The following is a 27956-nucleotide window of genomic DNA, read 5'->3' as shown; positions in this document are numbered from 1 at the left end:
GATAAGAGACAGTCTAGGCACTTCTGAGCTCCCTTGGTTACTAAAAACAAAAGGAAAACATTCTCCCTTAGTGAATGTACCTCCACTTTCTCTACTGATCTAACTTGCCTCCCAGGATTTTATAGATGAATAAAATAACAGAGCATCCACTTCCCCTCCCAAATGAACACACAATAATTTTCAATAAGTTTTTTTAAATAACTGATGAAGTGCCTGAGCTCTTCACAACGTACTCTATTACAAGAGAGTAATTTCGCTTGTTGATACAAAAATTTAGGTGGGGCACTTCTTTCACTGTTATCAAAGCATATATGAACAAAGATGCTTAAGAACATCTCTTGTGGACTGGGTGGATCAAATGGTACAATGAAAATACAGTCTCAGATGGCCAAAAATGTTAAGTTGCTGAAGGTAAATCATAGAATATCCTTTTCCATAGATGTTTTAAAAAGAGAGATGAGAGAGAAAGGTCCTTCTGGAAAGGGAGAGAAGAATGGGATGTCTGCGGGCTCAAGAAAATCTGTGAGAAAAGGAGAATGGTTAGGAAGGAGAAACGGAATTGAAGAGTCCATGATATGACGACCTTTTTCTATTGCACACGTCCCCACTGCTGCGCCAGCTGTACAAACAACTGTGTAAAAACTGGAGGCGGAGCCCTCACTGCTCTTGCTCAGATTGCTGAGCTCATTAATAATCTTTAGGCTATTCCTGGGATCAGAGAGTTAGGGAATCCTTTTTCTCCTCTATTAGAGCGATGTTCAGTCTTTCTGCAAGAAGGGTCAACTAGGGACAGGAGCCAGGGTCTCAGCCTGGAGGGCAGCCCCCAGCCCGCGCGCCGCGCTGCCCCCTAGCGGTCACCTCTGTGGCCTTGGCTTCCCTCGGTCCAGCTCCCCAGCCCCAGGTCTTACACCCACCCCCTTCTTCACCTCCCAGTCCCCTCCCCTTCCTCCCAGCAGCATCCCCTTCCTCTCCTTCCCTCAGCCGCCCCCGCTCTGGCGAGGGGGCGCCGCTCCGACTGCACCGAGAAGTTGGGGGCCGAGCTGGAAAGCGGTGCAACTTTTCGCGGCAGTCTCCCTTCCAGCCCTGACGCCCCCTCGAGCGCACGCATCTCTTTTTCCCCCTCACCTCCTCGTCCGGGACGCTGCCGGCTGTGCTTTCACCGAGCCTGCCAGTTTTGTCCTGTTTCCTTTTCTAGTTAAGACTCCCTGTCAATGACGGTTACTTTTTGGCCTTTTCACATATGCATATTTTGGGGGCCTTTAACCCCCCCTCGTGAAGAAATGGAGGCAGCAAAATGGCGGACCCGGAAGTGAAGACTCGGGGAATATAATTTCTGGCGGAGGAATCTATGAACAGAAAATGATAGGAAAACCGTGTTTGTATTCGAACAGAACGATGATGCGCCCCAGAGGTCACTGTCTATCCTCGGAAGGCCTTTTGAGGTAAAATAGTGTGTATTCGAGACGTTTTAGACAGGACTATTTAGCGAGGCGGAGGATTGTCGAATACGTGTCGTATAGGTCCGGCAGGGGACGGACCCGATGGTTTGTTTTGGCGCCAAGAACCTGGTGAAATCGGATTCTGCCCGTCTGTCCCGCTGTCTTTTGGTTGTTTTTAGGAAAGCAATGTTTCGCGGTCCCACCCTCGGGTGAAGATGTCTGGGACGTTGCAGGGTTTGCTCGTGAACTGAGCTCTTGTGCCGGACGGACATGTTTTCCGCTACAGCTTGAATGTAAGGATCCTAGAGCCAACCTGTCAACAGTTATTTCTTGGCGGGGGCTTAGAAGAGGATGGAGCAGGACTTTGCAAGTTCATTTAGGCACCTTACTTACCAGTTGATTCCCATCTCCATCTACCATTCGCCAGGAACTAAAGGACAGCGCGAAGTCGAGAAAGAAGACTTTGGGAAATAAATAGAAAAGGAGACACCACTGCTCCACTCTTTATTCGAGTTTGGCTTTTGTCGTTGATGGTGGAGACCATCAACGCTTTTCAAAGCCTATGGGGAAGATTTACGTGTTTTTTTTTAAAAATTATTGCCTATAGATGATAGTGTGTTAATATCTGCTGTACAGCAAAGTGATTCCGTTGTAACTATATATATATATATACTTATATTCTTTTCTGTTATGGATTACCACAATGTATTGAATATCGTTCCCTGCGCTATACAGTAGGACTTGTTTATTCATTGTGTATGTAGTAATTTGTCATCTGCTAATCCGAAACTTCCAATCCATCCCTATTATCAATTTCCGTAGATTCTGTTCACGTTCTTTAAAGGACTCCTTTGGCTTACTGCCCAAGTTGGTATTTACAGCTTGAGGGTCAAAATCAGTCTTGTTTACAACCTTTTCTGTTGCCTGACTGGGTGTCTCATACAGTAGGTACTCATAATCTACTTATAAATTTGCCCAAATAGCTTTTTTTTTTTTTAATTAAGTGACTTGTAAGTATAAGCATATAACATATTTGGGTTAAGTCGTTTGTTTTCTTAGGGACCGAGGCTGAGATAATGAAGTGCAGATTTAATGTCACAGGTGCCTTCTGCAGCATCTGGGATCACTACCTAATACATTGGTAGTCAGTGGGCAAGCACAAGAGTGGTTGGTTACAGCTTTCTCCAAAATAATTTTTTTAAGTTGTTTTCACCCTTTTTCTTGTAACTTATCTGTTCAACCTGAAGTTCATCACTATCATGTATAAAGGCTACTTAAATCCTTCTTCCACAAAGTTGAATATCAGATAAAATATATAAGCTGAACATGGAAGCAAAGCTAATTTTTTAGATCTATGCTGCTTCCTGTAAAGAGAGAAAACTAGAATCCAGTCCTGGGATTGAATATCTTTATTAAAGAAGTGATTAAATGGCAGCACAAATCAGCAGCAATAATATGGGGAGGGGTGGAGACATGGTGTAGGGTCAGAGTTGATTGTTCGTTTCATAGTGTAGCCGAAGAACTGTGCCCAAGGCCCATTTGATCAGTATCCTACACTGCAAATGCAGGGGGGCAAAACTAAAATACTAAGGCCCATGCCTATGCCTTTTAGAGACTCAATAAAATCTTACAAATTATCATAACAGCAAGATTGCATTTTAAGAATTGAAATCTGATTTTCCTCAGCTAGCATTTCCAGCCCACAGGAGCACAATTGTAAATTGAATAGGTTTAAAGGAGGAACAACTTTTGAGAGAGCGTAACTGTTTCTGAAATGATTCAGGGCTTTTTTCTTATTATCATCTCCCACACTGTGTTATTTCCTCTTATTTCATACCTTCATCGGCCCCTAATTTCTCTAAGAAAAAAGTATCACAAGAAGCAGCAGGATCACCTTAACCTTTTAGAAACCCTACAGTTTTATAGCAGATAATCTCAAAATGTACAGGGTTTTCATCAACCCCTGAAGAAACATGTTTCCTGGCTTGGAACAAGAAATTAAGAAGGTTTGAGCAATCTCTGAAAGCTGATTAAAATGAACTAAAAAAAAAAAAAAATCAGTCCTCCATTTTATACTGCTATACAACTCAGTGGTGGCCTCACCAGTCTTTTTTCAGGATTTAATGTCTGGGAAAGGAAAGGAGGAATCCCTGTGACCAATACTCCATTGCTTGAACCCTTTACTTTGGGACTTGAGGACTTTTGAGGAAAAACTGGTAAGATAAATAAATAAATAAATACATAAAACACAACTCAGGCAGATTCATCAGCACCACCTCAATACAGTAGAGGGGAAACAGCAAGATTGATAGGGGAAAGGGTGGAAGGAAGGGGGTTTGAAAGGTCAGGCAATGAGGGCAAAGTGGTGGAAGAGAGAGATCTTGGGCTTAAAGCAAGTCCAATTCGAAGGAGTGGATGCTGGCAATGGGAGCTCTCCAAAAGTTGAAGGTGCTGTACTCGAGGAGGGCATCGCCTTCTGGGTTTTTCTCCTGCTCTGCTCCAGGTGCCTGCCCCGTCATTTTGCCAACGCTGCTGTCCTGGATCTTGTAGGTAGATGTATCTGACAGACCCAGGCCTTCCAGCTCCGACAGATCCAATTCTGGAATGGGCATCCTCCAGAAAAGAAAGGAGCTGTACTGGCTACTCACAGGGTCCCTCATAACTTCCTGGAAAGAAACCAATTATCAGTGTTCATGCTACAGCCACCTCTTTGTGGCCCATGGCCTTTCCCCATTTGCCTCTGTACATATTATTTACTGCCTACTGCTTGGGTCTGCTTTTCAAGGCCTTCCAGAATCTGGCCCTGTTTTCCCTAGTACATTTTATGCTACAGCTATACTTACTCCTGTCTCTTAACTCTACACTCTCCATCTTAAAATACTATCCAAGTTTCAAGGCTCCATTCAAGTCCCTAGAGGAATCTCCATTGACCTCTTACTATATTTCATATCCTTGATTTCCTCGTTTAATAGGTCATGGTACCTCTGAAAAGGGTTTCCATGTCCATGATTTTTCTATTTTCCTTCCTGCTTTCTAAACCCTACCGTAAACTCACTTCTTCCAGGAGGCCATCCTTAAACTTAACTCCATCTAGCCTATTTCTTGCAATATTTCCCACAATGCCTGTAGAGTTTTACCTGACTACATCAGTTTGGGGTTACAGATCACCATTATGTGTCTTACATAAGGATAATCTTAACTCCTTCAAGGGACTAAGAGTTTCCCAAAGTAAAAACCAGTCTACTTTACACCTTCTTGACAAGTGCTGGGCTTTGCACACACAAAGAAACATCCAAAGTTGCTGACTAATTTTCCCTCAGTATGTAATACAATGAATACTTTCCCACTCCCATTTATAAGCCCACAGATAAATCTTACAGCCTGTTTCTCTCTAGCCTAACTCTCCCTTTCAGAACAAAACCTGGGCTCTTAATTTTCCTATGCTATAACAGGATTTCTTTTCTCTGATCTCAGTGCTAGAATACACTTGATGATATAGCAAATGGATTGGAAATTTCAAGAAAGTTTAGATTGGAAGGAGAAGATCCTTTAATAGATTACTTTTCCATGTTTTAATGAGTACTCCTTTCATCTTTCCTGTGTGTCCCATGCACACCCTCAAGTTAGACTATTATACCTCCTTGCGACCTCCCTGTTGCTTACTAACCAAGGGAAGGAGCAGAAAGAACATTCCACTGCCTCTAAAAATAGAATCCCCATCTCACAAGGCTTTCCTCCAACACACTCCATTAGCTTTCACCAAGCTTTGAGACTCCTAAATAGTGAGCTTAAGTAAGTTCCAAAATGCCCCCATAAATGTGGCAGAAAAAATAGACTTTAGTGTACAGTTATATGCGAATATAGGGGTTTTAGGAATGTTAAGTGTGTAGACTAGGGTATTTTCAATGTTAAAAGTGAATTCTGAGTTGCTCTTTGTCTTCTTAGAGTCAAGCTCCAAAATAAACCCTGAGAACTGAGCATTACTCAGCAGAGAAGCTGCTTAGAAGGAGAGTAATTTGGGGACTGGAAAAGGGTGGGGGAGCATGTTGGAAAGGTGAGGTCATCATCCTATGATATTCAGCTCTGATCATCTTGCAGAGACATGTGCACAGAAAGCTATTAAAAAAAAAAAAATGTTCCTATCAACCAACTAACCCTGGCTTAGTCTGGGACTGTAGAGACTGTAAGAAGTAAACCTTCCCACAAGGATTTTAATTAATAGTACTAGTTTGCCTATCTAGCTGGTCTCTTATATTTCCTCCAGAGTAAGCTTAATATAATGCTGGGCACATCATAGGCTCTTTTTTTTTTTTTTAAGAAATCCTATTTTATTTACTTATTTATTGGCTATAACATGCAGCATATGGGATCTGAGTTCCCCCACCAAGATCAAACCCTCATCCCCTGCACTGGAAGCACGGTGTCTCAACCACTGGATAGACAGGGAGGTCCTCCGCCCCCCCCCCCCCACCTTTTTTTTTAGAAATTCTATTTTAAATAGGCTCTTTAAAGAATAGAATCATGGAGAAGGAGAGGGAAGCATAGGCTTTTAAAACTAGAAAACACCTTAGAAATTATCCAGTCAGTTTGGATAGGGTCTCATAATTTCCAGTCTGACCCTTTTTTGATGTGTTATACATAGTTGCCTGCAGCTTGATATAATTCTATACCAGTATTCTCAGAACTGGCAAGAGTTCTTACTTCCTGAGGAACAGACATTCAGTGGGTTTGGTGTTGATTATTCCCATGATTAGAATCTGAACAGTGAAAATGCAAAAGGCAGAAGAGAGGAAGGTAGGATCTGAGAAAGGGAAAAAGCTCCTTGACACACTGACTCCTTTTGTTCAACCAGTGTATGTATAAAAACTGTCCAACCAATTCTGAGTGTCTGGCAGAGCTTCTCTTGAAATTAAAAAAGCAAAAGGAAATTTTACAAAATAATAACTTAAAAGGCCCAAAATCCCTAGCCATGCCATTCATTGACTAAGAGACATGTATGTGGTACCAAATGCATTTCAGAAAGGCACTCAATCAAGCATATCAGCTTTTAAAATCAAGTCAAGAATATTGACTGTACCAAAAATGAAGCTGACATTTGCATTAGCAATGAAATTTTTAATGTAGCATGGATTTAATTCCCAAGTACCTGAATTTTGCACAAGGTTCCTTTTCAGCTAGCTTTCTCTTCCCCAAATATTCTCTACCCATGCCTCATCTATCTTTATATCTCTTATTTATTTATCTCAAAGGGCTTGGATAGTGCCTTGTACCACAATATATGCTCAATAAATGCTTCCCACTATCCTTCATTTTGAATTCACTTGTTTTAGGCAACAATAATTTCTAAATATCACCGTCAATTCTTAGAGATACACAATTAGCAAATACACAGCATAAAGTGGCTCTCTCTGAGCCACACGGACACGCCCAAATACCCTTTGTCCAGACCCTCTGTGGGAATCCAGGGCCTATCCAACAGGGCCTTGCTGTGTCATGCTGCCACCATACAGGGGACAAGGGATGATGGTGGAGGGGAATGGAACCTCCCTGGCATCTCATTATAGGTGTCTCATTCTGAGCTTGGATTTTCCTACTAGCCATGTCCTTCCCCCACCTACTCTACTGAGCTACAATGAAGCATTCCCTTTCCAAAATCTGCCCCCATACCTAGCTCCTGTGGACTGTACTGACTGCAATACGAAATCAGGCAGTTGTCCAACACAGAGGTCCCTACCTTCCTACCTCAAACTGACTCTTCCGAGCAAAGGTTTGGGAATGGGAGAAGGAGATTTAAAAGAAAAGTCAGGATTAATCTCAGTATTATCACATCTCTCCCCCCAAACTCCTTTCTATGGAGACAAATAAGTTTGGGGTAAGGGTAGACACATCAAGGGAACATGACAGAAAAAAAATGAAAATACAGGGAAATAGAGGCCAGAGTGATACAGGAGGACCAGAGTCATCCAAAACAAAAAAAAAGGGAAAACAAATGGCAGCTTGAAAAAGAAGATACAGATAACTGAAGACAATAATTTTCTTATCTTCAGGGACAAATGTTAGGCAGATTGACAACTGAAATAGGGAGATAAATGCTGAAAAATGGCTACACGTAAATTGTTAGAAATAAATGTCTGTGTAAAGGATTATAAGGCATGGATGGAGATCTTCGGAAGGATGTAAAACGGTGAACAACTACCTACCTATTGTTCCCAGCGCCGCCCTCGCTCCTATAGAACTGTTCCCCTACCCCACCCTCATTAGGGGGTCTTCAACCTAACTAGCAGCACCTCTCATATCTTTTCAACCCATTGCCCCCCTCCCTCAGTCTCGTTTACCTGTTATCAATGAATTACTAGCGTGTTCCAAAGATGGAGGGAGTACCTCAGGGCTCCGGTGTGTGCTCTGGGCTGGAGAAAAAGAAAGCTACTGGGGCTTTGACGGCTTTGTCTTCTCACTCCCTCTCCCTGTTCAGTGACTGAGCCAGTCCGCTCAGTCTCCCCCTGCAATGCAGCCCCTCCTAAGAAGGGCGGAAGGACTCCCCGCCCCCTCCCGGCCTGACTTGGCTAATTCAAATGATAGGTTCCAGAACACTTGAGGGAGGGAGACAGGATTAAAGCATCTCCGCAGGTTTATTGGTCTGCACCACGGTTCCAGCACCCCCGTGCTGACTGAGGGAGTAATGAATGAGCACTTAATTGTCCTCTAATTTTAGGTCTATGGATTAAAAAATCTTGACTCTAGATAACGATGGAAAAAGAGGAGTGTCCCTTTATCCCCCGATTTAAGGATTTTGAGTTACTCGAAGTGTTTTCGAGAATCAGAAAAAGATTCTCCAGCCCTCCCTCCCGATTGCCTCCCCACCCTCACAATGGGTAAATAACCTAGCCCCCACCCCCATTTGGGGAAGGGTACAGGAAGATCGGGACGGGGGTGTGCTTCTGCGAATCTCTGAACTCGGTTGGGGCCGCAGGATGCCGGGGCTCCGCTTCCTTTTTGCCCCGCAACAGCCGGCGCGCAAAGGGAACGCGCGGTTCCGGACGGTCCAGGGTGGTTGCCAGGCCCTCCTCGAGGGCCCACCTTCCCGGGTTCGCCCGGCAGGGCGGCGGCCCGCGGGGGCTTCCGAGGCCCCGCCCACGTCCTTGCAAAGCGCAGCACAGCGCCTCCTCTGTCCCGAGCAGAGCTGTGCGCTGGGCTCTCAGCCGGACGGGTTTCGTAATCGCGTCGCGGCCGTTTCCGCCCTCGGCCAGCCCCACCTCTGCCGGTCCGCCCTCGGCTCCCCCACCGCGCCGAGGAGCGAGCCCGGGAACCCACACTGGCGTGCCCCGAGTGGGAGCCCCCCATCAGCTGCCGCCGGACGCCTCGATGCCGGAGCAGAGCAGGTGAGGCTTTGGGGTCTGTCCCTCCGCCGGTGCGCCCCGCCTACCCAGCCTGGCGGAGACGCACCGGATGCTGGGGGTGGGGGAGCAGGCAGTCCGCGGCTGTCGAGATGCTGGGTCGGTGGCAAACGCGGATGCGCTGGGTGAGTAACCGTCCCCGTCCACGCTCCGGCACTGCGCAGGTGAGGCCAGTGAAAGAGCAGAAGGGAAGACGGTCTGGAGTGCTGGGGGGAGAAGGGCGGTGGAAAGAGGGTCTCTTTTGAGACTCACCAACCTCGGTGCTGGGATGTGCCAACAAAGTGAAGCTGAGCTGGTCCAGGAAGGTCTGAACCTGAGACAAGCAGTCACGGAAGACAGCGACAAAGTCGGAAAGATTCACAGAGAGGCCCCAATCCTAGTTCAACCTTGGGAGAAACAGAATTTCTGCGTAGAGTTGCGGGGGTGGGGGCAGAAATGGAGTCTATGGGACTGATTATATTGGGGAGGGGGAGTTGAGGGCCTAGCTCTGCTCTTAAGCCTCCACAAGACCTTTCCGGGTGAAGGGCCCGGTTGGTGCTGGGGCGAATGCCTGTCACTTGACTGAAATGCGGAGTCCCCCTTACTTCTCTGGAGCCCCTCAGCAGCCCTCCTCCCTGGAGGTCTTCAGAAGGGCCAGCTGCAGCCCCGGGCTCATGGCCAGAACTGCCCGCTCCATTCTCTCCATTCTCTTTCTCTTTCCCCAGCTGCTTCTTGTGAAGGCTTGTCAAGCAGCGGGTTGGAGGCCTTGGGGCTGGAGGCAGCGGGACCGGGAAAACCGGTTTGGGGCTAGAACAGGACTAGGAAACTACCTCTGTACATCCTTTCTCCCTGAACCTTTCTCCCATCCATTCTTCTGCTCACTCCCTGGCAGTTTTAATGTTCTTAAGCTCCGTTGTGACCTTGGTGTCTTCTCCAGCTCTGTATTTCACCCTTCCTATTTGGGACTCAAGCCAGGTCAAGGCACTGCTTGACTCAGGATATGGCCTTATCTGATCAGATCCTGACCTCTCCTGCTGTTTACCAGCCCCTTCCCCTTCATTTGTGGGGTAGAAATAGTGGGTACTGGGTTCAGGTGCCTCTTCCTCCTGGGCTGACCAGTTCAGGACTTCGTTTGTTCGCAGCTCACTCTTTAGAGATTTAGCTGTTTTAAAGGAGAGTGGCAGCCAATCACTCTTACTTCCTTTTCTGACCTTGTTCCCCTCCCCCCTCCCGCCACCGCATTCACCCGGCCCCAGTCTTCTCAGGCTGACCCCACCGCCAGGTTTCAGAGACCCTTATGTCCTGTGTCCTAGGGAATGGAATTTCCTGGTCACTTCTCATCACCATTGGTCATTTCATGCCAAGTCCCACACACACACTTTCTCTCCACCCAGCCCTGGCCAGGTCCCTGGAAAAGGAACAGAAACGCCCTTGTTCCCTCCACTGCCCCTTTCCCTCTCTCCTCCCCCTCCTCTCTCCGTTTCCCTCCCACCATCCACTTCTGTCCACTCAGCTTTGAGCAAGGGGGGGTTTTGGAGGAGAGTCCAGTGTTAGCACAGTGGGTCTGGTAGTGTGGGGGGTTTCCTCTGATTCTTCATTGTTTTCTTCATCTCCTCCCACCCACCAACCCTTACCAACCAACACCACCACCATCACAACAAACCCTGTGACTGACTGTCCCACTGACCACAGCCCCCCTCTCTGGACAGCTGCATTCTGACTTCCTCCCTGTCTCATTACTTGTCCCACCAGTGGTGGAAAGGGAAGTTAGAGGAAGCCTGGACTCCTGGGTCCTTCCATCCCCCAGAAACTGAACCTCAGTGTTTGTGTGATCTCATCGCAAGACTGAGAAAAAAAGTCCCTCTCAGCTCTTAGATCAGCCTAGGGTGCCAGTCCTGGAGGGAGGGGAGATTCCTATCTAGGCTCCAGTATGGTGTCCGTGAAATTGCCCTGCCTGGAATCTTTGAAGTTGCTTGTATTATCTGACTAGGAGAGGCGCTGAAGATAGAGGAAACCCATGTGTGTCCTACCCTGGCAGGCAGTGGTGAAGTAGTGTCCTTGGACACTAATGCTACTGGAAAGTTCCTCATATCTGGTTGGCTGATGAAGATTGGGGGTGGAAGTGCTAAGAAGGGAAGAGAGAAAGAGAACAGGTCACAGCATGAGGGGAGGAGGCAGGCCGGCCCAGGCCCTGTGGGTTGTGAGGCAGACCGGAGTGGCACAACACGACACGTGAAGAGGGTGGGGAGCCTGGAAAGAGATTCCTCACGGAACAGAAGATGCCTGGCATGTGTTCCTACGACCTGAGCACAGGTGATGGCCACAAGACGCACATGGAGAAAGGGCCATGCCACATACGTGCATGCTGAGGCGCGCACACAGGAGCGCGCTGATGCAGAGCTCAGGTGAAACAGTGCAGGCAGTCCTCGGGAAGGCTCTCAAGGTCAAGTAATGAAGGAACTAGTAAATGGCTTTGGGGAGGGGTTGGATCTCACTTGAGGGAAATGAGGAGGAACAAGGGCAGGGAACAGAGAGTGAAGAATTCCTCGCTGAAGAAAATCTTTCTTAGGTTCCAACCTACTGCAGTTAGTCACCCAGGACCTAGGTAGTCAGGGCCTCTCTTGGTAAAGAAAATCTAGGTGTTCAGGGTAAGGTAAAGAAAAAGGGAGGGTCAGGGGTGGAGGCCTTGTTTGTGAGAACAAAAAAACCACCATTTCCTCTTTAAACTCACTTAAATGCCCCTCCCCTTCTGCCCTAAACCCAGGGAGAAGGGAGGTGGAGCTTGAGCACCCCAACTTTGTTCATTTCTACCAGTATCTTTTGGTCCCCTCCCATCCTGTCACCTTAGCTTCTAGCCCTCTTCCTCTCCCAGCAGCTGTAGCTTCTTAACCCCTTGGTGCCCTGTTTGTTCTTTGCCTTTCTCTGATCGTCATACTTTGAGGTTATGTTTACAGAGGTTAACACTGGTTACAGGACTGTGGCCTTAAACAGGAGCAAGAAGATACAGGCTCATCAGAAGGCTTCTCAAGAGAGTGGGGGATGGGGGATTTCTCCTTAACTTTTCTCTCTCTTTACTCTGTGTTCATCCAGGGTTCCAAGTCTGTGGAAGACATAACCTTGCACCTGCCTGCCCACCCCTGACCTTGCTAGTGTCTCGGGATCTGAGACGCTGACCTTCACCACTCAGCTCAGGGCTCCAAGGACTCCACTTTGTCTAGACCTGTCCAGCTGAAACTCAAGGTGTTGTTACACCTGAGGGGAGTGAGGCGAGGGCAGTCAGGCACAAGAACAAGAGCCCTCTGGGGCTTCAGGCAGAGGAGTGAAACTGGAACCGTCAGGGAACATGAGTGAATTTTGGCACAAACTGGGCTGCTGCGTGGTAGAGAAACCCCAGCCGGTGAGTCTTCCCAGCCCCACCCCCACACACACAGAAATCAGTTGCCATAGGCTGTGATGAAGACACATCATCTGGAATCTGCCATCTGAAGAGCCCACTTCTTGCCTACCTCTCTGTCAGAATAGCTTCTAAGGCCAGGCTGGTGTGGGCCTGGAATAAAGGGGCCGAGTGATGGAAGGGGTGAACAGTCCCAGCTGTCACTTCCTTTTCCTGTCCATTTTGAGTCTGACAGGAGGTTGTAGGTGGAGCTTAATACCTGTCAGTTTGCCCCATTGTTCCCTCATCAACCAGAGGTGACTTTGACATGCCCTTTCTCTGTCCACTGTGCAGGCCACTGCTCTTACCACCCTGCCTGTGTCCTCTACATCTGTGTTGTTCTAGCCCCGCCTTTCATACCTTAATGATTTCCCTGTTATAGTGCCATATCCCCTTTGCCCCCAGACCCTTAGCTCTTCCCTGAGTGGTTTTTAAGACTCTTTTCCCTTCCTCCACTGTGATGTAACTCCCTGTCTTCTCCAAGCAGAAGAAGAAGAGGAGACGGATTGATCGAACCATGATTGGGGAACCAATGAATTTTGTCCACCTGACTCACATTGGCTCTGGGGAGATGGGGGCCGGAGATGGACTTGCCATGGTAACGAAGGAATGGGGAGAGGTTGAGATGGGATTGTGGCCTGGAACCGTGCCCCTTTTTGAAAGTTGAAACCTGGAGGCATAACAGAATACTCGAAGGGAAGCAAGAGGCTAGGATTCTAGTCCTGTTTGCAGGCTGCATAAATCTGAGATCTGGCATTTCAGGTCTCTGGTGTAGTCGCCCTCATCTTTACAATTAATAAATTGTTCTCCATTGGGATGGGGGATATATGTCTTAATAGTTACTTAGAGGGCTTTTTTGCAAAATCATAACCCTTCTATTAACTGTCTAAAAAAAAGAAAAAACTGCTGTCTCAGCGCCATAGTAAGACATATTGAGTTGGGAGTGTTGGGTCAGGAAAAGGGCTGAGCACCTCTGTTCTAAATACTGTTTAATATGCATTTCTGCTCTCAGAATAACAGAGGACTTCCCTGGTGGTCCATTGGTTAAGACTCCACACTTTGAATGCAGGGAGCATGGGTTTAATCCCTGGTCAGGGAACTAAGATTCCACCTGCCATGCCCCACCGCCCCCCAAAAACAGAAGGAGTGGGCTTGGAGATATTGAAGGAATCTTTTCATCAGTTGTGAAATTGAGATAAATATGAGAGAGTCCTTTGTGAGAGAATCTTACTTGTAAAAGACCTAGTTTATCACATCCTCGTAAAGGTCAATGTGAAGTGAGGCATTGAAACTTCCCTTGGAGGAATGGACGCTAGTTTTGACCTTTTCATAATTATTTTCTTGTCAAGGAGATGGGGTCAACCTCTTCCCTGGAGGGCACAGGAGAGAACTCCTGCTTTTCTATATTAAGGTTTTGGAGGGTCTCACATGTGCTTTTTCACAGACAGGTGCAGTTCAGGAGCAGATGAGATCCAAGGGAAACCGAGACAGGCCATGGAGCAATTCTAGGGGCTTATAGCTCCGATAGGAATGGTGAGTGATTAGAGCAACTGATCCGGTGCCTCTAGCCCCCTGCCCTGGAACCATGATCCTTTGCAGGAATGGGAAATGAAAGGAAGAAGAAAGAATTAGGATCTAGAAAGGCAGAGAGAAATGGATGTGCAGAGAGAAAGAGAAAAAAAAGAGCACACTGTTGAAACAGTTAAGAGTGTGAGCCAGGTGATGCACTCTCTCAAAGGTTATCTTCGAGGCTAATCTTCCTTTTTTTTCTTTAATCAGGATCTGCCATGTGTCCAGCCTCCAGTCTGTCCAGCCCCAAAGAGATGCTGCCCCTATCAGTTGTCCTCCCAGAATCAGTGGCCGAGGGCCCCTCTTTTCCTGTCTGTCTCATAATGCCTCAGAAGGCTCGGGGGCTGGACTCCCTTTCCTCCCTCTGGTTGCAGCCCCTCCTGGAGATGGGGTCAAGGCAGCAGGACTGACCAAGTGACGACTAACTGGCCAGAGGAGCTCGGCTGAAGTCTCGGACACTCTCAGATCTGAGATAGGAGATTTCTGGGAACTTGGAATGAGTTCCTGTCTCCTGAATGATGGTCTAGGTGCCATATGTTTTTAAACTCCTAACCTGGAATTCCTTACATGTGGTGGGTAGGTGAGATGACCTAAGCTGAAGCCAGCTTTGCTGAGAAGCTCCCTACCTCCCTGTGTTTGTCTTTCCTCCTGGAGGGAACTGAAGTGGATGTCAGGTCGGGTCTTAAGGGGTGACAGCTGGCTGCTCTTTCTTTCTAGAGTGTGGACTTTAAGCTCACAGTCCCTCCTATCTCTTTGCCAGTACTGGGTTCTTTCTCTCAGAAGGCCTCTAGCCCTGTTTCTATAGCATTGCTGGCTCTCTCAGATCTTTTCCTCTTTTTTTTAATTAAAATTTTAATTTAAGATGAGATCTCTTAATTACCCCATCTTGCTACTACCTCTGCCCTTAACGCCAACCTTGTCATGAGCCTTACTATTTCCCATTGGATAAGAGTTAAGCGGTGGGTCTTAACCTGGAGACACTCGTTTTTAGTCTTGGGGATCTGCCTTCTGCCAACCTCCCTGCTGGCCTAGGTGAGAGGAGGAAGAGGGATCTTGGAGAAGAACCCAGAAGGCCACAAAACTAGGAGTTTATGTCTCAGGGTAGACTTATTGATCGCTGAGGATGGGAGGGGTGGTGAGATAAATAGGTTGAAAACAGTCATCCTAAAATGAGCTTAAGATCCTCACAGCATGGGAGTTGGAAGACCTCTAGAGCAAGTTTTCTCAAAACTAGGCACTTTGACATCTTGGGCTGGGTAATTCTTGGTAGGGAGGGACTGCCTTGTGCATTGTAGAACATTTAGCAGCATCCTTGCCCACCCTAGTTGTGACAACCAAAAATGTCCCCAGATGTGGCCAAATGTCTCCTAGAGGGCAACCTCCCTGCTGAGAACCACAGCTTGAGAGTCAAGATATTTTCCTCTTACCTGACTTCCACTTGTTCATCCTAAGCCTGAACCACAGATAAATGAGGGCCCTTTGTAAAATAGGTTCAATAGGGCTGGACCTAATCTCCAAACTCTGCTCATTGTGTTGCTTGTGCTTGTGTGGGTTCATGTCTCTGTATGGACTTGTGCTGCAACGCTCCATCCTTATTCTCTCCAGGGGAGGGGTTCCTACGGTGTGGGGGCCTGAACAGGGTGAAATGGAGTTGCGGAAGGAAGAAAGAGAAACAGCAGAGCTGCAGCCAGCCCAGCTTATCTCCCCCAAATTTAAACTATTTCTGTGCCCTAGTCCTAGAACCAGACACAAGTAAGACTCAGGGAGTTTTGTCTGAAGACCAGCGTCCCACTGCCCACCTGGCTGAAGAGTCTGCCTTAGGTGGGAAAATACTGTCGGAGCAGGGTCTTTAAGGCGCTTTCCGTTTTCTCAGGTGTTTTGTTCTAGCCCCTTCCTTGCAGGGTATTTAGAAGGGCGGAACAGATAAGCTCCTGCCTGCTCAGAGATGAGAAGGCAGCAGTCTTGTTAGCTCAGTAACAGGAACCATCCTGTTTGATGGGAGTGGGAGTCAGGAATGTGAGAACTAAGGTCCACTCTGCTGATTCCACCATCCATCTGGTTCGCCCCCACCTATAGTAACTGAGGTTCTAATTTTTTCAAATTTCAGTGTATTTCCTGCAGTTTTTCAGTGTCTAAGCTTGGTCATAGGGATACATTCCCAATGTACTCAATTCCAGTCTAGCTAATTGCTCAATAGCCTTCGGGTTATACTAGATCTAAAGGGTTAACAGGATAGGGCAGGAAGATGGGGACCTCCTGGACTCTCTGGTCACCCTGATCTTGAGCCTTACTCTACTGCCTGCTCTTTACACACAATCTTTTCTTTGGTGCTCTCTCACCTTTAGCTACCTTCTCTAATGTGTATGCTACCATTGTTTTAACAATATTGAGAGTGATGGGAATGGTTTTGAGAGTCATAATTTATATTAAAAATTGTTGGACTTTTAAATACATTTTCAAATAAAAAAAAGTTGAAGCAAAATAGTTGCAGAGTAATCACTACAGGTATGTGTGGGTTAGAGGGTAGACATTGTTAATGAAGGCAGCTCCAAGAAAGTGGCTGTCGTAGCGTTTTGTTCTGACCTTGCCTCTTCTGAGGAGAGAAGGCTAAGGGTTGTGAAGGCAAGAAGACCACTATCACCTGCCAAGGGCTCAGCTTGTTCTTCCTGTTCCTTTTTTTGGGGCATTTATCTGAGATTTTTCAAGTCTTTAAAGAAGTGCTTGTTTAAAAGCAACTTTAGAAATGAGGAAGATGAGGACTTCCCTGATGGTCTAATGGCTAAGACTCCGAGCTCCCAGCGCGGGGGCCCCAGGTTCCATCTCTAGTCAGGAACCAGAGGCCCCTTGCCACAGGTAAGAGTTCACACGCTGCAACTAAAGATCCTGAGTGCCTCAAGTAAACCCGGCGCAGTCAAATAAATAAAAACTTAAAAAATAGAGGACATGAATAGACATTAAAAAACAGAAGTGAGGAAGATGAGCAATGTCAACATTTTTATCCTGGAGGAGAGGGGAAGAGACCAAGTCAGATGCTGTTAGCTACACAGTTCAGTTTTAAGGTTCAAGAGATTTATGGTCTCCTTCAGGTACCTCTGTACAAAGATACATGACCAAACAGTTTTTTTCTAGTTTTGTTTTTCTGTGCTAAAAATAAATCCAGTGGGTACGGGGTTCAAGGGGGAGGAGAGGTTGAGATGCTGACACCTCTTCTTGTGGTTGAAGTGGCCATTACCTCTGATTTCTCTTTATCTGGGTGAGGAAACAAAATAGAAGGGAAAATATTATAACCACATCCATATTCTTTTCCCTTCCTTGCCTCATTTCCCTCTTTGCACAAACCCTCATCCCCTCAACACTATTGCACACTATGCTTTATTAAATTGAATAATGGTATTGGACATATAAGGAGAAAGACAAGGACAGAAACTGACAAAATAACCAAGTATATATTTTATTGTCTTTCCCCAAAGGACCTATTATCCTGAGACCTTGAGAATATTTTATCAGGTCAGTCAGGAACTTTGGTAGCTCTTTTGGTAAAAGTAAAGGACTATCCTTCCTTGAGAGTTCTTAAGTTTCTGGGAATCCCAGAAGGACAATTCTTTGGGTTAGTAGTGGTTAAGAGCATTGGCACTAGGGTCAAACAAACCTAGTTTAAATCCTGCTGTGATTCTGCTACTTACTAGCTTTGAAAGCCCTGTTTCTTCATCTGTAAGGTGTGAATAATAATATGATACGGTTGTGAGGATTGATCCAGGCAAAGTGCACAGAGGAAGACCTTAGATATTGGTGGCTGTTACTGTTAAGCTGCATTAATAAACTGAAAACCATGAATATCTTCCACATGCATTAATCATCTCCACATCAAGAATTCTTTATATAACTACCATCTTAACAGTTTGGTCAATAATCATCTAGTGACCAACAGTACATGTTGCCTAATAGCCAAACAGCAGTTGCTCAAGAAATGGTATATGGAATCAATGGCTAACAATAAATGTGAATAACCAATGCATATTATGAATCAATAACCGAACAAGGTAACAGTTCATGCAGACATGCTGGCTGGTTTAGCAACAGGTTTCTGTATATCAGGACTTTTCAGATTCATTAACAAAAATCCTGGCTCATCACTAAACACTTACTGGTTCCATCTCTGTGAACATTGTAGAGAGGTTGTTCCAAATATCCTCCAGCCCAATCCTGACCCGTTTCCAAAAAGCATAGGCTGGGTGGGGGCTGGGAATGGGACTGGGGATAAAAGGGGCGGGTCTGAGTCTGCTGGTTAGAGGGGGGAAGGGAGCGGTGGTGGTGGTGGTGATGGCCCTGGTGGTGGTCTGAGTGGTGGTCTGAGTGGTGCAGCGGGTGTCAGCACAGAGACCTGCGTCTAGGGGGCACTCCTCCCGCTCGCGGTTGCAGGGGCATAGGTGGTAGGTGCAAGGCCGGTGCTCGGTGCGGAGCTGACTCAGCGCCCCAACTCGCAGGCGGCCGGAAAGGCCATGCAGTCTGCCGGCCCGGGTCCGGCTCATAGTGCCCGACTTGCAGTGGCAGTGCCACGGGCCCCAGGGCAATAGTATCAGCCGCAGATCCTCTGGAGCTGGCATGGCCGAGGGCGAGGGAGGCGGCCACTGGTTCAGGGTGGACCCTGCTGAGGACCACGGGTTCGCGGTACTGTCAGAGGGCTGTGAGTCCACATTAGCCTTCCAGGTGGAGTGAGGCAGGCTTGAACTCATCTTGCCGAAATCCTGGTCATTCGCTGTAAGGTATGGGCTAGGCATCCCAGGCGTAAAGCGGGTCGTACTGTCAGTCTCCGACTCGGTGTCATTCTTTCTGGCGTAAATCACAACCCCTTCTTCCAAAGACCCATCCTCCTCCTGCGACAATCGTGACCTGCTGCCTGTGGCCACCGTAGAGGCTAAGAGCTCCGCAGCGGCCGGGCCTGCCAGGCTGTCGGCAGCGGCCACGATGTCGTCCTCATCCTCCATTGTCACCCTCATCCTTGGGGATACAACGCCTGGAGTGGTCCGGGCGGTGGTTCTGTAGCTGCGGGTCATAGGGCCCCCGAAGCGGAAACTGTCCCGCGGCATTGCGGTCGAAGTCAGGCCTTCGGCCCCCGCCGCCCGGGGCCCCAGACTCAGCAGCAGGGCCCAGAGCAGCGCGCCGGCGGCGGGGACCATGGGGCTGGACGGTGTGGGGTTGGGAGGGAGCCAGTGAGGAAGGCTGGGGCTCCCACCTTTCTCCCTCCCTTCAGCTCTCGACCCAGACCCACCGGGTCGTTAGAACCGAGGCCCGCGGGGGGAGGGGCGGGGGGCTCGCACGCGCGCGCCGCGCCCCTCCCCCAACTCCTCTCCCCAAGGGGCGCCCTGGCAGGCCCCCGGGACTCGGGTGAAAATCCCCAGGAACATCTGCAGCGAGAACTCCGTGCTGGAACCGACCGACCGACTGTGTGTGATGCAGCGGTTGGGGAAAGAGTAGTTCACTTCCCGGGCGCAGTGCTTAATAAATCTCTCATTTATTGAGATAAAATTTACTACAGATCAGAATTTACTAAAGAGGACGAAGTACAGGTTTTGAAAGTGCCCTTGCTCAGGCTCACAGGCAGCAGACGTGACTACGGACGGGGAGAGGGAACTAGGACGACTCTTCAGACTCTTCAACGTTGAGGCTACTGGTTCCTGGCCCCCTGGAGGAGGCCTGCCCTCCTCATCCGCCCGCCCCTCACCTCTACAGACTGCGGGAATACCCCATGCGAAAAGGATCGCGGACTCAAAAGGGATGAAGTGATTTGCCCAAGGTTCTACAGCTAAAGCAGCACAGCTTTGCACTTTCCTATAAAAAAAACGCCACGACATGCAGCCCTCCAGCTGAAACGAAAGTTACCCAGCACATCAGGACCCTGCTTTGACGTCAGGGTAATGGAAAGAAAGACATGCCACGGAGATGTGAAGATCCAGTGGTACTGGGGTTGAAGATGAGATGATTTACAAAACAGCTCAGATGTGTCTGGGTTTAGAGTGTAGGCAGATCCTATCTTTGATTGGTTCTTAAGCCCATTTTTCCAGTCCTGTGCTAGGTTCTTCCTGAGCCATGGAGATCATGGTCCAGCCTAGGAGGAAAAGAGGGGGGGAAATCAGTTACAAGAGCAGACCTGGTTTTTATTCAGGGGTTTGGGGAGAGAAGTCAGGTGAATTGGAAGATGGTTGGGTCAGCCATCATGTAGAATCCTTTGCTCCCTAACAACCCTCCCCCACTGGATATTCTCTCCTATTCACTGCCAACATTCTTTCTTAATTTCTAGAGCCGGTCTGAATCTCCTTATATTCTTTGCTGTGATTACTCCTTTATTCCTTGATGCACTTTTAGGGGTAATTTTTTCATTTGTTCTTTTTACAGTAGTGTCCTTAATATCTTTTCTGCATTTATGGCATTTTCCCAGATACACAGAAGCAGCTGAAAGTAGAGCCTGTCTTTCAGTTCCTTTGTATCTCCCTCAAGGCATTAAGAAAATGGGAACTGGCTTTTACATATCCCACCCCAAACTTTTATCTTTAAACCAGGACTCACTGTCTGACAACTTCTGGGATGTGGACCTGATCCATGGAGATGAGTTGGGCCAGCTCTCCAAGGCTGTTCAGAAAACGGATCTTTCGTGTGAACTTGGAACTGAAAAGAGAGAATCAACCAAGTGTGTTTTATACTAAGAAGAGGGCTCTTGGAGATCCTTACAAAGTGCAACATAACAAGTAGAGAGTGGTTGAGGCTAGAAAGAGCCACAGTGGGGCAAGAACTTCTTAATGTTGATTGTGAAAGTGGGAAGGGGGCAGGGGTCTTTGTCCCCAGAGCAAGTACCTGATGAAGGGCCGAAGCAATGCCAGGAATGCCTTCATGTACCATGTAGCGTGGACAACCACCAGAGCACGCAGGTTTTTCCGGAGCCTGAAGAAGAGCATGAGACCATCCTACTCTCCTTCCACCTTCATACCTGACGATCAGGTGGAGCGACCTTCTGTACTCTCATTTCCTTCACTTCTCTAATTTCAGGAGTTCCCTGACAGTTGGGTCGAATCCCCATTCCTTTAATTGCCATCTCAGCGCCACCCATCTTGCTTAACCTTCTCTTTTTTTAGGAAACCCTTCTCTCAGAATCCCTTAGCCTGGTCTTCTCAGCCCCACTTCCTTCCTATGCCCTATGCCCTATGCCTCCCATACTTCTTTTTGTAGAGTCCTTCATCCCTCCATGGCCAGGTGAAGACCAGTGAGGAGAGAGAACAAAGGAACCAGAAGAGAAAAGTGGCCAAATGGAAGATGGAAGGAAGAAAGGGAAAAAAAAGAAAAATCGGGGGGCGGGGGGGGAAGGCATATAAGACAGGGGTTGTGGGTTCGATCCCTGGTAGGGGAACTAAAATCCCACATGCCTTGGAGCAACTAAACTCATGCACTGCAACTACTGAACTTGTGTGCCTAGACCACAGAGTTTGTGCACCATAACGAAAGATCCTGTGTGACACAGGAAGATCCTGCATGTCACAACAAAGACCCAACACAGTTAAATTAAAAAAAAAAAAAAAAAGAAAAGGCATAAGGGTCAGGGATGAATGCAGACAAGAAAAGAGAGTGGAGATGTAAAAAATGAAATAATCAGCAACGCTATGAGAAAAGGAAGGGCTGCCAGCCATGTGCCAGGCAAGGCACCATGTTGATTTATTTGATTTTCACAAATGCTTAGTGACAAAGATGTTAATATTACTGGCATTTTACAGAGAAGGAAACTGAACCCCAGAAAGGTTAAATCACTTGTCCAAAGTCATACAGGTAGTAAATGATAAAGGCAAGATTTGAAACTAGATTTCCTTGACTCCAAGAGAGGACAGAAAATAGGAGAACCTTGGAAAGGGTTGTAGGCGGACAAAGGAAAGTGGAAGAGGGAGTTCCCTGGTGGCCCTAGTGGTTAGGATTCCAGGCTTTCACTGACAGTGCCTGGGGTTCAATCCTTGGTCAGAAAATGAGATCCCAGGGCCAAAAAACAAAAAAGTAGAAGAGACCGAATAGAAGAACAAAATAGAGAGATGAAAGAGAAAAGGATAAGAGAGTTACAGCCCTCTTATCCGAGAGGCTCACCGCCGATCCAGAGTGTGATAACACTGGCGTATCCAGCTCAGAGGTGGAACTTGTGCCCTACTTGTGCCTCCACTCAGGTGAACCAGCAGATAATTTTCAGCTACCAGCAGCTCCAGGGTTCCCACTATGTACCTGGACAGATGGAACTGTCAGGGAAGGTATGCGTTTGGGGTTGTGGGGAGTGAGAGGGACATTGCTGTAGACTTGACAGTCAGTTACTGATCAGAGAAGGGGTGCTTTTTAACATTTCCCTCTATCACATCCACTCTGGAGCCCTTTAAGCCTTCCACCTCACCTGAACAAGTGTTCCATGACATAGGTGTAGTTGGGGATGCTGCTTCTGGGTAGGTAACAGGAAGCAAAGAGGATAACAGCATTGAGGCCATCACCATGGTAGCCTGGGGAGGAGAAGGGGAAAACTCAATAAATAAGTGCTGATGGACAGTACATCTGTTTAGGTTGAGCATCTCTGTGGGTCTCTAGAAGTTGAAGGAAGGATTCTGAACCCAATAACTGAATTTCCAGCTTCAGCATTTTATTCAAGAAGTCACAGTTCTTAACCCTTCACTTATTATAGCCATTACCTCCATGAGATAGGACTTTCTTATAGGGCTCAATGACAGTCATGTCCACTCGCTGCTCCCGCTGTCCTATTCGAAACACCCTCCAGCGATGACCATCTTCTCCAGCCACATCCCACATACAACCGTGGCCCAGCCTTTCTGCTGCCTCACTGGCCCCTAGGCCCTCTGCCCGAGGCAGCTCATCTAAAGAGAGGGATGGGGAAGGATCAACAAGGCAGAATACGTAACTTCAGCATCTTGAAACTTCCTTAGATTCTTAGCGTTTATTACCCCAACAACTAATTCCTCATTTTCCCCCGATGACTAGCCCTGGTTTGTCCAATCAACCCAACCTTCTGCTGATTTCTCTTTCCTGTGACTTATCATCCTCACTTTGTCACTGGACAATGGCCTGGAGGCAACCTTGAACTATGGTAGCTTGATGGCCTCTGCCATTTTCCCAGATTCTTTCTTTCTTCTGATGCTTTTCCTTCCTTCCTTGGGTGAGCTCATTTGTTCCTGTGTCTTCAGTTACTGCCAGTATGGTGATGACTCCTCTCTAACCCAGACTTCTTTCCTGATACCAGACCCATATTCTTGAATGTCTGGAGTGGACACCTCTATTTTGTGTTTCTCTGTCATCTCCAAGTCACCAGACCCCAAGTGCAACTCACACTCTTTCTCTTCCTCCTCTTTCCTATATTCTTTCTTGATGAATGACCCCATCCATTTAACTGTCTGGGAGAGAAAATTCTATGCCATCCAAGACTCTTACTTCTTTACCATCCCTCAAGTCAGATCATCCTCCATCTACTTCCATTAGATTATAAATTATTCTTTCTGCTCTTACTGTCCTGGTATAACGTCTTAGCATTTCTTATCTGGCCTTAGTACTAGCCTTCTATCTCCCTATTCTTATCTGTTTTCCTCCATCCCACCCACCACTGCTAGAGCAAACATTTTTCCCTCCCCTCCCATTTTCACTCAAATAGCAATATTCTATATTCACTAAGTTTTTGCATGATTTTTCCATAGCCATAGAAAGAACTGCTTCATTTTTAAAAATAGTTGCATTCTATCCCATTGCATGGGTGTACAGTAATAGAATTAACATCCTCCTCACAGATCTTTAGGTTGCTTTCAATCTTTTAAAAGCCATTAAACCTGATCATGTTATTCCCTTGATTAAAACTCATTGCCTACAGGATAAAATCTAAGCGCCTTAGTATGGCAGCAGGGACCTCCATAATTTGACCCTTGCCTATTTAACACAGTCTTTTCTCACCCTCTTCACTGCCCAGTCCTTCAGATCTGTAATATAATAATATACATTTTGGTTTTGTTCCTGGCTTCTGACAATAAAGGTGAAAGTAGTATCTTTTCCTATTCATAACAGGTCTCTTTCAACCACACAAGTTTATGTTAATGAGGTGACTTTGGAAAGCTCCTATGGATGGGTGACTGGTTGCCAGGCGAAGTGACCATGATCAGGGGGATGAACTTTTGCCATCTGCCCTCTGAGAAGGGGAGAGAGATTGGAGGTCATGCTAAATCACGCATGGTCAGTGATTTAATCAGTCATGCCCACATATGATGCCTCCATAAAAAAACCCTAACTGAGACTTCCCTGGTGATACGACAGAAAAGAATCTGCCTACCAATGCAAGGAACATGAGTTCAATCCCTGGTCTGGGAAGATTCTACATTCCACAGAGCAACTAAGCCCAACAGCCACAACTCCTGAACCTGCACTCTAGAGCCTGCCCTGCTGCCACTGCTGAGCCCGTGTGCTGCAGCTGCTGAAGCCCGGGTGCCCATAGCCTGTGCGCACTGCAGCTGGAGAGCAGCCTCCACTTGTCCCAACTAGAGAAAGCCCACTCACAGCAATGCAGACCCAGCCCAGGCAAAGAACAATGCTATAAACAAACCCTAACTGAAGGGATTCTGAGAGGTTCCTATTTGGTGATACACAGAGGTACTGGGAGGGTGGTGCTCCCCTTTCACATAACTTGTCCTATGTATTGCTTCCTTCTGGCTGTTTCTGAGCTGTATCCTCTTATAATAAACCTGTAATCTAGTAAGTAAACTGTTTTCCCAAGTTCTGTGAGCTGTTCTAGCAAACTATCAAATCTCAGGAGGGTGTAGTGGGCACCTGTGATTTATCCCCTGTCAGTCAGAAGCACAGGTGATACCCTGGACGTGTGATTGAAGTCTGAAGTCTGAGGGCAGTCTTGTGGGTGAGCCCTCAACCTGTAGTATCTGTACGAACTCCAGGTAAGTGTTGTGACTGAATTGTAGGACATCCAATTTGTGTCTGGAGAATTGGTGGGGGGAAACTGATATATTTGGCATCAAAAGTGTTGTGAGTAGAGAAGAAATCAAAGTTTTCCTTAATACCCAAAGAGTCATGCTCAATACCTTGAATTCCCCATCATGCCATGCTATTGCCCAATTTGCTTTTTTCCGTCTAGAATGCCTCTCCAGCTACCCGATAAACTCAGAATTGTTTCCTCTGTGAAGTCTCTCTTAATAGCTCTCAGGCAGAACTGACCTTTGTCTTCTCCCTGCTTAACCTGTATCCTACATACATGTAGATCATAATCTTTACCGCACTTAATCTATACATACGTTTATTTTATACTAAACAGACAATTCCCTGAGGGTATGGATTATCTTATTCATCTTCATAACCTGGCTGTAGCTCATTGATGTCTTCCCTTGTGGCTCGGATGGTAAAGGATCTGCCTGCAATGTGGGAGACCCAGGTTCAACCTCGGGGTCGGGAAGATCCCCTGGAGAAGGGCATGGCAATCCACTCCAGTATTCTTGCCTAGAGAATTCCACAGACAGAGGAGCCTGGTGGGCTAGAGTCTATGGGCTCGCAATGAGTTGGACATGACTGAGCAACTACACTTTCACTGACAGCATATAACAGTTATTCAATAAAATTTCCCTCAATAAATGAAGTGGCCCTCCCCTCCCCCTCATACTGACTACTGTCACATTGGATCTGTAGGCTCCACCTTTCCATTCCAAGGAAATGTTGCACATCTTACCTCTTGATCCCCTTATTAGTTCTAACTTCAGTCCCATTAAATCCATCCCGAGCTGCTTTAACACTGGCCTCTACTTCTACCAGCTCAGTCCTCAGCTTTCTTTCCCACCTTCCCATTCAAATTCATGTCCACTGTCCAGCAGCTCCGAGTCTGAAGGTGTTTCCAACTCGTCTACCTCCAGGTCAGAACTGCCATCAGAAGAAGAAGGTCGAGAGTGGGTGGGAGAAGCTCCATTATCTCCAGGCCCCTTAGTCAGAGTCAGTCGCAACTCCGGGGCAGAAAGACGCTTGCGCATGGGGCGCCGGCCACACAGGGCTAAAGTGCTGGGGGTGCCTGGGGTTGGAGGAGGAGGGAAAAAAAGAAGAGAAAGATGGAGGTGTGTTGGTGTAGGACATTAGAATTCCTGTATATGTGATACTATGGGGTGAATTCTAAAGAAGGACTAATGCAGGACATTTGGGAAAAGGGAGGTGGAACCACAAGGGGACAGGCTGGCATAACCTTGATTCTAGAATCAAGGACTTGAGGCCTAGGTTCTCATTTACCTACCTGCCTGTGGGTCTCTTTCAGGATCATGAGGATCCTCAGAAGGGCCAGTCTCTTCAGGAAGCAATCTAGATGGGGAAAACCAAAAAGGGGGCAGAAACATAGGTTAAGGCATTAAGCCAGGTATCACTTTATCAACTCTGTTTCCCTACCATAATTTTATTTCTTCTTTCTTTTCCCATCTCTCTCTCTTTCAAGTCCAAATTTACCATCCCCACCCTCCATTTGTGACCAGCTCTTCTTTTTCCCAGCCTCACTCGTACATCTCACCTAGGGAATTCTTCATCTTGCCATTCTTCCTTCAGCTCCAGTTCCCCAAGTCTCAAGGATGCTCCTAGTATTGCTGCTTCTGCATTCTCCTCGATGCTAAGACAGTCCCCCAGAAAGAAAATATTATGAGACAAACTAGGTGTATCATATATATATATATAGATAGATAGATAGATAGATAATTTATTTATTATATATTTGGCTGTGCCAGATCTTAGTTGCAGCACCTGGGGTCTAGTTCCCTGACCAGGGATTGAGCCTGGGCCCGCTGCACTGGGAGTACAGTCTTCCACTGGACCATCAGGGAAGTCCCTAGGCAATGTCTTAAGGGAACTGGATAGTAGGTGAGAACACTGGCGTGAAGAATAGTAGTAAGGTACAGAACAGAGGGCAGGCCTTAAAAAGAACTCAGATCTGTTGTCTCCTAGATGTTTCTACCACCTTCAGTTGTTGAAAGGCAGTCATCCCTACTGCTGGGTATAGGAGCAGAGGGAGCATGGAGGGTCCCTCTAAGATCCCTCTAGCTCTAAGGTCAAAAGCTAAATTATTTTGACCTGTGTGGCAGTTGTTCCACTGGGACTGTAGGGGTGAGAGGTATTTCACATTACAATTGGCAGGAACCCGACAGTCCTGCCCAGCTATCACTGGGCAAAGCTGGGAAAGATGGCACCTTGTCAGGCTTGCTTTACCTCCATCACGCTGGGGAGTGGTTAGGGGAACCATGGCATGGGTGGAGGGGTGGGGGAAGAAGGTAAGGAGGAAGATTTGCTGGGAAGGAAGGCCTGGATCTTAGCACAGTTCTGGGGCAGTTTTCTCATGGCCATTCTGGAGGGTGGGAGTTAGAAAATGGAGAACAGGGGCAGATATCAAAGTATAGAAATTTCCTTAAAAGAAAAGCAATAGGGAATTACCCTGGAATCCCCTGTTCCCTAATTCCCGTAGGATACTGGTACTTCCTACCTAAGGCCACCCCCATCCCTTCCCTGCCAATTAGTTCTCTTAGTCTTGTCTCTGCTAGGACTTGGTAAGAGCTGGATGGTGGGAAAATCCCTGGGGACTATTCACTCCTTGTTTCCGATCACGTCAGCCAAGACCTTACTCACCCGAGATCCACCGTCTTTTCTCTGGCTTCTTGTATAGTTCCCATCTTCACAAGTCTTTCTGTCACCTTGAAACACTTGTAGTTGTCCAGGAGCCAGATGCCCCAGCTCCCCAGCACTTCTGTACCCCCTTTTTCCCTGTCTCAGCTGTCGTTGCTCTTGCCTCCAAGGAGGAAGGAGGGGTAGAAGGGAGGTAACCTCACCTTCAAACAGGTTTTGCCACCTCCCTTCCCAAGAAGCAGGTTTGCACAAAAGACAAACCCTGCCTATGTGGGGGCGGGTTGTGAGGAGGAGAGTACATTTTCTAAAGTGGCTAGTCTTGGGTGAGTCTAGGAAGACAATTTTCTAGACTCCTTAAAACCTTCTGGAAGCTGCTTAAAAAAAAAAGGCAATAGTAGAAACCATTTTGGTTTTAAGACTATCATGTGCCTACTTTTTCAAGCATGAGCAAAATCAAGGACACAGAAGTATGTGATAAGAGTTCTCGAA

General features: G+C 47.1%; 5 protein-coding genes across 10 annotated transcripts in view; 1 reads left to right on the top strand and 4 right to left on the bottom strand.

Moving 5' to 3' along the window:
- The window catches only part of GABPB2 (GA binding protein transcription factor subunit beta 2), a 32531-nt gene extending 24615 nt beyond the window's left edge, over window positions 1–7916 (bottom strand). For all 3 annotated transcript variants that reach the window (XM_027974647.2, XM_027974636.2, XM_027974646.2), the window contains exons 1-2: window positions 7775–7916; window positions 1126–4105 (exon numbers count right to left, since the gene is read on the bottom strand). The gene's annotated coding sequence lies outside the window, so the exon portion shown is untranslated. The remainder of the gene's footprint in view (window positions 1–1125; window positions 4106–7774) is intronic.
- Window positions 2834–7916, bottom strand: MLLT11 (MLLT11 transcription factor 7 cofactor). The gene is made up of 2 exons (XM_060414106.1): window positions 7775–7916; window positions 2834–4105 (listed from the first exon to the last, which is right to left on the bottom strand). Exon 2 carries the CDS (start codon window positions 4097–4099, stop codon window positions 3827–3829), a length of 273 nt encoding a protein of 90 aa, XP_060270089.1. The 5' UTR covers window positions 4100–4105; window positions 7775–7916; the 3' UTR covers window positions 2834–3826.
- On the bottom strand, window positions 2834–19196 carry C1H1orf56 (chromosome 1 C1orf56 homolog). Its single transcript, XM_027974658.3, has 3 exons — window positions 8321–19196; window positions 7775–7846; window positions 2834–4105 (listed from the first exon to the last, which is right to left on the bottom strand). Exon 1 carries the CDS (start codon window positions 18989–18991, stop codon window positions 17948–17950), a length of 1044 nt encoding a protein of 347 aa, XP_027830459.2. The 5' UTR covers window positions 18992–19196; the 3' UTR covers window positions 2834–4105; window positions 7775–7846; window positions 8321–17947.
- On the top strand, window positions 8396–16296 carry CDC42SE1 (CDC42 small effector 1). 4 transcript variants are annotated; one of them, XM_027974620.2, is made up of 5 exons: window positions 8705–8818; window positions 11903–12209; window positions 12733–12843; window positions 13690–13778; window positions 14025–16296. In XM_027974620.2, the coding sequence occupies exons 2-4, from the start codon at window positions 12156–12158 to the stop codon at window positions 13762–13764; spliced, it is 240 nt and encodes a 79-aa protein (XP_027830421.1). In that variant the 5' UTR covers window positions 8705–8818; window positions 11903–12155; the 3' UTR covers window positions 13765–13778; window positions 14025–16296. The 4 variants fall into 4 exon arrangements, with proteins under 4 accessions (XP_042108958.1, XP_027830421.1, XP_004002520.1 ...); XM_004002471.6 differs by having other exon boundaries at window positions 8720–8958; XM_012180892.5 differs by having other exon boundaries at window positions 8720–8997.
- Window positions 19197–19307: 111 nt separating the features above from the next.
- On the bottom strand, window positions 19308–27637 carry BNIPL (BCL2 interacting protein like). Its single transcript, XM_004002470.5, has 10 exons — window positions 27471–27637; window positions 26368–26463; window positions 26101–26165; window positions 25660–25884; window positions 22517–22699; window positions 22228–22330; window positions 21933–22064; window positions 20664–20750; window positions 20379–20477; window positions 19308–19920 (listed from the first exon to the last, which is right to left on the bottom strand). Exons 1-10 carry the CDS (start codon window positions 27512–27514, stop codon window positions 19884–19886), a joined length of 1071 nt encoding a protein of 356 aa, XP_004002519.1. The 5' UTR covers window positions 27515–27637; the 3' UTR covers window positions 19308–19883.
- Window positions 27638–27956: the final 319 nt, after the last annotated feature.

Source organism: Ovis aries, chromosome 1, assembly GCF_016772045.2.
Source record: "Ovis aries strain OAR_USU_Benz2616 breed Rambouillet chromosome 1, ARS-UI_Ramb_v3.0, whole genome shotgun sequence".
Classification (NCBI taxonomy): domain Eukaryota; kingdom Metazoa; phylum Chordata; class Mammalia; order Artiodactyla; family Bovidae; genus Ovis; species Ovis aries.
Note: the sequence above shows the minus strand (reverse complement) of the source record. Positions and strands in the feature narration are given on the sequence as shown.

Excerpts from the sequence above, each read along its gene's own strand:
- C1H1orf56 (XM_027974658.3), bottom strand. The coding sequence starts at position 18,991 with ATGGTCCCCGCCGCCGGCGCGCTGCTCTGGGCCCTGCTGCTGAGTCTG.
- BNIPL (XM_004002470.5), bottom strand. The coding sequence starts at position 27,514 with ATGGGAACTATACAAGAAGCCAGAGAAAAGACGGTGGATCTCGG. Across the intron at positions 22,065-22,227 it reads GTCATGGAACACTTGTTCAG|GTACATAGTGGGAACCCTGG; the intron begins GTGAGGTGGAAG and ends CCATCTGTCCAG. Across the intron at positions 20,751-21,932 it reads TATCACACTCTGGATCGGCG|GCTCCGGAAAAACCTGCGTG; the intron begins GTGAGCCTCTCG and ends GCTCTTCTTCAG.
- MLLT11 (XM_060414106.1), bottom strand. The coding sequence starts at position 4,099 with ATGAGGGACCCTGTGAGTAGCCAGTACAGCTCCTTTCTTTTCTGGAGG.
- CDC42SE1 (XM_042253024.2), top strand. The coding sequence starts at position 8,411 with ATGCCGGGGCTCCGCTTCCTTTTTGCCCCGCAACAGCCGGCGCGCAAA. Across the intron at positions 8,819-11,902 it reads TCGATGCCGGAGCAGAGCAG|GGTTCCAAGTCTGTGGAAGA; the intron begins GTGAGGCTTTGG and ends GTGTTCATCCAG.